At 34.5% G+C, this 10,029-nt stretch overlaps 1 protein-coding gene across 1 annotated transcript; it reads right to left on the bottom strand.

Moving 5' to 3' along the window:
- Nucleotides 1–565: 565 nt before the first annotated feature.
- LOC127849191 (uncharacterized) lies at nucleotides 566–7,254 on the bottom strand. Its single transcript, XM_052381910.1, has 4 exons — nucleotides 6,841–7,254; nucleotides 6,560–6,718; nucleotides 6,250–6,313; nucleotides 566–4,392 (listed from the first exon to the last, which is right to left on the bottom strand). Exons 1-4 carry the CDS (start codon nucleotides 7,183–7,185, stop codon nucleotides 566–568), a joined length of 4,395 nt encoding a protein of 1,464 aa, XP_052237870.1. The 5' UTR covers nucleotides 7,186–7,254.
- Nucleotides 7,255–10,029: the final 2,775 nt, after the last annotated feature.

Genomic DNA, 10,029 nt, shown 5'->3' with positions numbered 1-10,029 from the left:
TATAATAACACAACTTTCTACAAATGAATACATAAATACATATATATGTTTTGCATTTTACTACTTTTACAATATACAAAGTTTGCATTTTACTTCTTTTACAATATAAAAAAGTTTTCATTTTAAAACTTTTACATTATAACAAGTTTGCATTTCGCTACTTTTACAATATAAATAGATTTCATTTGCTTCAAAACGCATTAAACTGTGTTAAAACCCAATGAAACAAATCTTTCGCAAAATAAAAATGTAAAACCTAAACAATTATTTACTGATTTTTAATAAGCTTTGTTATAGTAAATATGATTATGCGTCTATGATATAGGAGTATACAGTTTGGTCGCATCTATTATCGTCAAATATAATACATTAGAGAATATACGGCGTCGGATAATAATAATGGATCAGTGATGACCCGAATTACATTAATGGTCAGTATATTCAGATAGAACACCGGTGACGTGTTTAATCTTATAGGTGTATATGCTTTTTAAAACAGATTTATTTCGTATCATTTTTTTCAAGTAGCATAAGATGTGTTGTTTTTAATAAGGCTTCTAAGCGTCTAATGTGAAAAAGAATCAGCCGTTCTCAAGTCCAGGATCCGTATGCCTGTGTCACGAAATAGTTTAAACAGTTCCTTGATCCCTTGTTTTACTAATATCTCAATATTAGACATATCACATTCCAATAGTTTAGATCGCAGGTCAGATACAAGTATATTTGAATCGGTCCCTATATCTTCTCCACGTGATTGTACTACACAGTTCCACAGCTCGCACTTTACAGGATTACCGAATGCACACAGCTTGATCAACAAGCTGCACAGCCACTCAGTGGAGCATGCGCCTGTCTGAAGACTGATACAACGTAGCGATGCAGGAAGCTGGATGTCAAAATGGCCTCTATAAAATCCGCATAAGTTCATATTTTCTAATTTACTGAGTGTGGGAAGAATGTCTGATATTTGTGAAACACAATCAGCCGTCGTCAGGTCCAGGCTCCATATACTTGTGTCACGAAATATTTCAAATAGTTCCTTGCTGCCATTGTTTACTAATATTTTAATATTAGACATATCACATTCCAATAGTTTAGATCGCAGGTCAGACACATGTATATTTGAATTGGCGCCGCAATCTTCTCCACGTGATGGCACTACATAGTTCCACAGGTCACACTCTACAGGATGATCTAATGCAGAAAGCTTTATCAACAAACTGCACAGCCACTCAGGGGAGCAGTCGCCTGTCTGAAGACTGATACAATGTAGCGATGCAGGAAGCTGGATGTCAAAATGGCCTGTATAAGATCCCCATAAGTACATATTTTCCAATTTACTGAGTGTGGTAAGAATGTCTGACATTTGTGAAACACAATCAGCCGTTCTCAGGTACAGGCTCCCTATACTTGTGTCTCGAAATATTTCAAACATTTCCTTGCTTCCATGTGTTACTATTATCTCAATATTAGACATATCGCATTCCAATAGTTTAGATCGCAGGTCAGATACATGTGTATTTGAATCGGCGCAAACAACTTCTCCACGTGATTGTACTACAAAGTTCCACAGCTCACACTCTACATGATGATCTAATGCACAAAGCTTGATCAACAAGCTACACAGCCACTCAGATGAGTATTCGCCTGTCTGAAGACTGATACATTGTAACGAAACGGGCAGCTGGAGATCACATCGACCCGTATAGGTTCCCCATAAATAAAGCTTTCCTAATGTACTCAGTGTGGGCAGAATGTCTGTTGTAAGTGAAGTACAAACAGCAGTTCTCAGGGTCAGGATCTCTATACTTGTGTCTCGAAATATTTCAAACAATTCCTTGCTCCCATTGTCCACTAATATCTCGATATTAGACATATCACATTCCAATAGTTTAGAGCGCATGTCAGATACATGTTTAATAGAATGAGCGTCACAATCTTCTCCATTTGAGGTCACTACAAAGCTCCACAGCTCACACTTTACATGCTGATCTAATGTAAAAAGATTGATCAACAAGCTGCACAGCCACTCAGAGGAGCATTCGCCTCTTACAAGACTGATGCAATGTAACGATGCAGGCAGCTGGATGGCAAAACAGCTCGTATAAGTTCCTTTTAAATCAAGCGTTTTTAATTTACTGAATGTGGGTAAAATATCTGATGCTAATGCAGCATCGTCAGACGTCATAAGATACATGTTCTCGATAGGTGTACAACTCAGCAAACCATATAGGTCATTGTTACCCTGCTTCACGTGTATGGTGATATTTGACATGTCAATAAGTAATAGTTCTGATTGAAGAATGTGTTTATTAAAATCGGTGACATTCACATCACACATTTCTAAATAAAAATTGTGTTTTAATAAAGATAATTGTTCTAGTAACCTTCGAAGAAACACGACAGTAAAGCTAATTTTCGTCAAGTCTAAAAACCTTAAAGTGGCAGGGATAGTGATTTGTTCGTTACAGGTTGAATCTTCTATGTATAAATACGTTAACTTAGACAGGGATGTAAGAACATCAGATATTGATGATACGTTGATTCTTCCGATAAAATGCAGCTCTTGCAGGTTTAAATTATAAAATGCCGTATATATTTCCGGAGTCACTCTGGCCTTTACACGTTCAAGACAATTCATTGACTCTTTAAGGACGGTCCGCATTTTGCTTATTTGCAATATATTACTTTCTAAAATGAGTGTCCTGACGTTGGATGTGTTCAACATTAACAGTGAACGTAATGCGTTTGATTCAGACTCGCTGAGATATTCATTGAATGTAAAATCCCTACACTTTAAACTAATATCCTTCTGACCGCTAGCTTTAGCTTCAATGAAACCTGTAATCATCATGCGCTGGAATAAGAATGATAAAGCTAAAATACGCGAATCGTAGTCCCTCTCATCAGATGAAAATGTTCCAGCGTTTTCTATTGATTTATAATCTGTTTTAAATGCTGCTAATTTCTCAATTTGAAAATGTCGTATATACCTGCTTAGTGCATGGTTCATGTCATTGAAGAAGTCGCCGTCAATCAGACGGTTTATTAGTTCATTAGCTATCTTACAATCAAGCCCGCACATGTATATAATTATCTGGCTCATTTCTAACACATTCAATTTATGTTTGCTCAGTAAATTTTCTATAACATCCGTCTGTGAAATTGCTATATAATATGCAGCTAGGAATTCCTTGACCGTCTCATGTACAAATGACATTTGTGGACTATTTAACAAAACATCTGACTTAAACATAACCGTCAACAGGCCAGCATCGAGGCAGAATTGTAGTTGCTCTTTGGACATAAAATCCAGTAATTCCCGTTTGGAAAACACAAGGGATTTTTGTGAAGAAAACGTGAAATGAAATGCAGCATTAGCAAGCGCGTCTAAAATCTCACAATGCGGTTCAATAAAGCTTGTGTTCGATAAGCACGGAAAGCAAGTTCCTTTTCTGAAATATCCTTCTTTTGCATTCCCTTTTTTAAAACTAAGGTCAAGTAGAATACAATTTATTTCACACAGTGAACCTTTAAAATCGTTATTGTTCATCCACAAGCTTATTAACAGTGTCTGCAACCATGGTGAAATAAGAAGCTGCATAAATTGACGTTCATTTACGTATTCCATGAACTCAGTCTGTGACTTTTGATTGACAGAGTTAAAACTGATGAGTATGTTCTCCGTTAGCTCTCTTGGATCAGTTATCCCTTCAATTTCGATAAGTCTTTCAATTTCAGAGTCCTTGATTCGCTCATCCGCCATTTTCCATGGTCGTGTAGTAATTAATGAAACGCACTTTGTAAAACAGCTTGCCATTAACGGTGAAACATATTTATGAAAAGGATCAACCCACTCGTTCAACCCATCCATAGATACGAGGCAAGTCTCCCGTGCCAGGAGTTTGTGTACAAGCTGAAAGACAACTTCGCGTTTATCACCAGTGTAAATGGTGTCGATAATTTGTGTTTTAATCATCTCTACCACCTCACGTTGGACATATGCATCTCTCAGTGATATGTGAAAGAGAAACTCGAACCCATTCAGTGTGTCGATATCACTAAATGAAGCATTGTGAATAGAATTGTGTTCAGAAACTGCATCACACCATTCAAGAGCAAGTTTAGTAAGGAACGTTGTTTTCCCTATACCGGGCTCTCCTTGAATAAACACACAACTACACAGCTTTTCATCTTTAAAAAATATGTTTCTGTATTGTTTTATTGCGTTTTCCGTTTTCTTTCGAGAACCATTTTTTTGTAGTTTTATGTGGCTTAATTTCGGTGACACAAAGATATCCCAGATAGGTTTGTCATGACCCTGACGTATTGGTGAAACAGACACAGTATTTTTCGTCGTTGTATAGAATCGTATTAAATCTCTGCGAAACTCTGAAAAAATAATTGTAGCTTTTAACGAACGTATTATACAGTCCAATCTGTATGTTACAATACTCATTGTTCAAGTATAACTTGTTTTAAATACATGTTAAATTGCTTTTTGTATTGATTTATATGTGGGGACGGGTTACAAGGAGAATGTTACATAGATAAGGCCAGCAAGTTACCCGTATGGGTAAATATGTAAAACATGTGCATGCTTAAAGAATATTAGCATTTAAAAATAAATAAATAATCCAAACAACAATCAATAGGTTTTAAGCTTTATATTTCCTCCCAGTTGTGTGTTCGTGTTTGAAGTTATTTATTCACTGAACTTTTTGAACAAACTGGAAGTCCTGTAATATAGGACCTTTAGCCCTTTTATCAAATGAGGTACCGTTTTTTGTCTTTCGCATGTATGACTTATACTTCATTGATGCGGCAAGAGATTCTACATATCACGCAACGCTGTGTAAGAGCTCAAGAGCTAAATTGTTCAAATTCAATTCTGTTCAAATATGGATTGTAGGAGCACTTCCAAAACATTTAAGATTATGAAGAATCCTACCGAAAAAATAATAAACAATTTATTAAAAATACTTATGTTGATCAACTTAAACGAATCGCGACTTGCATGATCCTAAACATCATCAGTGAACACCTATGTAAAGTGTTATTTTAGATATGTAGTAGAGTCAGGGACGACAGGTTTAACCCTAATGTATACTTACAAAGAGGATAGCAATATGCTAAATAACAGGTCTGAGTCATGGACCTTGGTCAGTAACGACGTGTCACAAAGAAACATGTAAAGATTCAATTGAATTTATGTAGTTATTACACAGGTTTATGCCTGTGGTATTGAAACACTATGTGAATATGAACTTGATCAACTTGAAGGCAAACTTTAACATGTCATCTCCATGTACAAAAGAAAAAAAGGGACATAATTCAGCTTAAAGGCTTTTTCAGGTTATGACTATTATTTGAGTAGTTGAGCTAAACCTTATTTATATGAATTAATTTACATTATTATGTAAGTGCTAAGTAAACAAATATTACTTTATTGCATAGCATACGTAAAAAACATTGGCACGACTTCCTTTAAATATACTTAAAAAGACAGCCAATAGCATACTTTAAAAACAACAGCAACAATTAAATACATTTTCTCGGATATTAACTCTTAAATACATGTTAACATGTTAACATAGTTTAGTGAGGGATTTATATGTCTTGACGAAACCATAAGTAAACCATGTATTCACAGAAATAGTAGACAATTATACAATATGACTTTGGGCGGAGGAGCATACAAATACTCCACGAATTTCAAATTATTTATAAACAAATATGAATGCAAAAAGGAAATTGGAGATGACACCAGTTTGACAAGATTACATCTTAATAAACTTTACGTTCTCTTCTTTTTATTGGGTGTTACACAAACAAATGTATTCGTTAAATTAGATACAGCCGAGAAAACTTATTATACGAAGTTAAAGTCACCGTTTTGAGTTACAAGAAGTAGGTTGTATATCATTCGATCACATCTTTAACCACAGAAGCAAGATCAAACATTTTAGAATGATTTGTTATTTATAGAATAAAAGACTGAATCAAAAAGATGTTCTTGATTTACTTACATATCAAAATTGTGTGCATTAGCATAGAGACCAGTTGTTGTTTTGTTTTGTTTAGTAGCTTACATTTCTGACATTTGATCAAGATAACCACCTGCCCTGCATTGCATGCAATAAGATATGTTGATACTAAGTACTGAATTATCCGCCGCACTGTCTGATCATAAAACAGGTACCATAAAAGACCTTTTCGTTTTAACAACATGTTATTATGTATTCTCACCTTCCTTAAGGTCTTCGTAGCATTTTGTCAACGTGTCGGACAATAGCAGTTTATCGTTCTGAAGCTGAAACATAATATAATTGACGATACAAATACATCAACGGTATGGAAAGAAAACAAGCATTCAGACTTTTTAGCATGTTTACAGATTTCCATATAAAAGTAAGAAGTATAGGACTAATTATAATAATACTAGTCAACTAGCATATGTCTCCCTAAATGGTTCGTATTTTAACTATCTACATTTACAAATCATGTTTTTGATATGTTATTGGTTCTTCAATGTTATTTGAGGAGTAAGAAACATTACCTGAGTAAGGTATGTTCTTGCTTCCACTGCTGGTTTAAAGCTGTTCAGGTATGCGGGATCATTAAGGAGATTGAAAAGACAATCGAAGAGGCTGATCATTTCCCCTTCATCTATGTTTGTGTCATGTATGTGCCGTAGTGCGTTAACTTCTTCTCGCGCCTGGCAAATTAAGAGGTAAGGAAATAATTTCACAAAGATATGCAATTGTAACATGGCATACGAAACTCATATCGTACGTCAATTACTGATAAATAAAGGCTGACAAGTAAATTACCAAATACCTTCACGCAGATATTAGTATTCTGGCTAAGATCATCTGTAAAGTAATTCTGCATCCAGGTACAGTTGATTAAAGCACCAATTATCCCGTTAAAATCTGTTTTGTCAGCACTTGGTTTATTCTTGTAACCCGTGGGAGGCATGTAACACTTCGCTAACTCCCATGAATCACTGCACCATTTTGTAATGTCCGTATTGCTCCATGATGGGCCTTTTAAATGTGTCTTATTAAAACGATGGTAGACCCAAATGCGATTACCTATTTCTGAACACAGGCGGCACTGTTTGGAGGGATCAATACACGAACTACACGTAGTTGTTTTAAGTATACCGTTTTTTGCAAGCATATCCTGTCGTATATCCGTGTAAAATGCTTTAAATCCGAGCTTGGCTAATTGTGCAATTACGTCCCTGGTCGTATAAAGGTGCGGTTTATAAAAGGTGCGGTTTATAGTCTGCTTCTATATACATATTCAGCCGACTTCACAATCAACCCCCCGATCACTGGGATCTAAGTCGTCCGTTTACATATGGCGCACCAGGCAGCCACGGCACATTGGCTTATTTCCCTCACAGGTACCCATTTATACACCTGGGTGGAGAGGAGCAGATGTGGGACAAATTTCTTGCTCAAGGAAATTACAGTGGTCAGGGCGGGATTCGAACCCGGGACCTCTCGATCCCTAAGCCAGCGTCCTACCATTAGACCACTGCTCCCACTTCGTATATGTTGCAATCATACATTTAAGCCAGTTTTGGGCCTCTTTCGTCTCGAACCTTTTTTCCATTGTCAATATTATTCTTTTACGCCAGCGTTACAGTAACGAGAACTTGAACAGTAACAATATATTTGACATCCAATCTTTACACAATATTTATACTGTAGTACAGATATTCATAACTATGCTAGGTTACGTACACATTTCAAATATTTGGCTGACTTGAAGATTACTTATGCACTTCTCACATGGTTGTCTGCATTGTCTGCAAATAAAATACGCAAAATAATTCACATGGTTTGCATTATGCTTTTTTCAAAGAAAACATACCTGTCAGAAATCCTTTAAACCTGCAGGCAAAGTTAACCTGATTCGCTATTGCAAAGGACTATATTTCTAGAGAAACCGCATAAGGTAACGAATAAATTATTTAATGTAATAATTTCCACACAAATACCGTAACTACAACGAAAATTTGCGAATCTGAAACAATATGGTTTATTTTTCTTTATTTACCAAAACGTGAAAAGGCCCCTTTAAGAAGCTCAAAACCTCGCACTTGAACAACATTCATAAATAAAACATTCAACTTTGATTATTATAAATAAGCTCACATCATCACAATTCAAATTTACTGGCAATACAAGAGCTACTTGGTTACTATTTAACCATTTTATAATAAGAACCCAATTATAGCAATGCCATTGTAACATTTTTCAAAATTGAAGCATGTATAAATATAAACACATAATAAACCGCAATCGGTGTAAAATCTAACAGCGACACATCGCGAGGTGATGATACATTTTACGAAAAGTGAGCGACTTATCTCGATTGGCTTAAACTAAAGATTCATAGGTCTTGCCAAATCTGGCCTTCCTTTGAGGAAAACATAAGGATGATTATTTTACGTGCAGCGATTAAAATACTATGCAATTATCAAAATGTTACATTTTGGGCGAGATAAAATATTGAATTAAAGTACACACGCCATGAAACGATCCTTTATACCAAGTTTTGTAGGCAAACTCCTGCTGTAGAGAACCAGATACTTTTCATTAACAATAAAAATAAGTTCATTACAAATTTTATTTAAGAAATAATTCGTGTACGTTATAGTTTGTTGTCGAATAACCCACTTCGCACTCGTGATTTAATCCATACGTATCTAAACTTCCGGCCGTGGGTTATTCGACAACAAACTATAGCGTACACGAATTATTTCGATTCTAATACGGTTTTTACTAAATATTTATATAATGTATCTTATTTGTCTTGTGAACTATTTGATGTGAAGTTCCACCCTTAAAAATAACTTTCGGCTGTTCTTTCGATTAGACGTGACTTAATTAAGACTGTTAACATAAATAGATCAATTTTCTAGCCATTATCATGTTTCGAACTCTAAAGTCATGTTCGCGAATATGAACATTGTTTTTAGGCTACACACAACCAACAATAACCACGACGACTCCACAATACAAGGTTTACAGTCAACTCGTACCTTAGTCAACTCGCACGGTAGTCAACTCGCACGTTGTTTGGTCAACTCGCACGGAAGTCAACTCGTACCTAAAAGTCAACTCGCACGGTAGTGAAACTATTGATGTGTTGATGGGTTCTGAATGAGTTATTTATGCATAAACACAAATGAGAAATACTTTCAGAGTTTAGTTCAATACTTTTTATTGCAATATTTTCACAAAATAACACATTTTTTTTAACAAATTGTGTTAACACCAGGTTACATTATTGGCACATTATAACAGACAGTAAAAGTACTTTTTAAAATATATTTTTTAAACTATTATTTTTATTAAAATATTTGAAACACACATTGTCAAAGCTTTATCATGTACACAAGTAGACATTCATCTATATACTTTTATTTTAATATTTATTTCAATATTTACATACAGTATAAAAGCTGTACAATATGTACACAAGTAGACATACATCTATATACTTTTATTTTAATATTTATTTCAATATTTACACACATTATCAAAGATTTACAATATGTACACTAATATTGTAATTTAATGAATAGGACATAAAGACTGATAGAACTATGAATTATTAAGAATTTAATATTTGTCATAAAACTATTAATGAAGATCCCGTTACCTATGGAAAACTTATTGCGCACACAATTATAAATAAAAAACGTATAACAATAATGTTAACGTGAGTACAAATACGTATAGCTTAGTATCATATAAACCGAGTATATATGATTATCATACCTACATGTATTGAAACATTTTTGTACGCAAAGATTATTAAATTTACAATAATAATCAGTCATAATACAATTTTACAGAATCAAATGTGTATTTAATTAATAATTTAATAAAATTGCCCAGCATTATTAAAATTTGAACATGAGTTACAGTTCTACATTAATTAATTAAATATTAAATTGTAAAGCATGACACATTAAAATATTTATTTAAGTATTCCATACCACAG

Source organism: Dreissena polymorpha, chromosome 10 (assembly GCF_020536995.1).
Source record: "Dreissena polymorpha isolate Duluth1 chromosome 10, UMN_Dpol_1.0, whole genome shotgun sequence".
Lineage (NCBI taxonomy): Eukaryota > Metazoa > Mollusca > Bivalvia > Myida > Dreissenidae > Dreissena > Dreissena polymorpha.
The sequence above is the reverse complement of the archived record's forward strand: the minus strand, read 5'-3'. Positions and strand labels throughout refer to the sequence as shown.

Excerpts from the sequence above, each read along its gene's own strand:
- LOC127849191 (XM_052381910.1), bottom strand. The coding sequence starts at position 7,185 with ATGCTTGCAAAAAACGGTATACTTAAAACAACTACGTGTAGTTCGTGT. Across the intron at positions 6,719-6,840 it reads ATACTAATATCTGCGTGAAG|GCGCGAGAAGAAGTTAACGC; the intron begins GTATTTGGTAAT and ends TTAATTTGCCAG. Across the intron at positions 6,314-6,559 it reads CAAGAACATACCTTACTCAG|CTTCAGAACGATAAACTGCT; the intron begins GTAATGTTTCTT and ends ATTATGTTTCAG.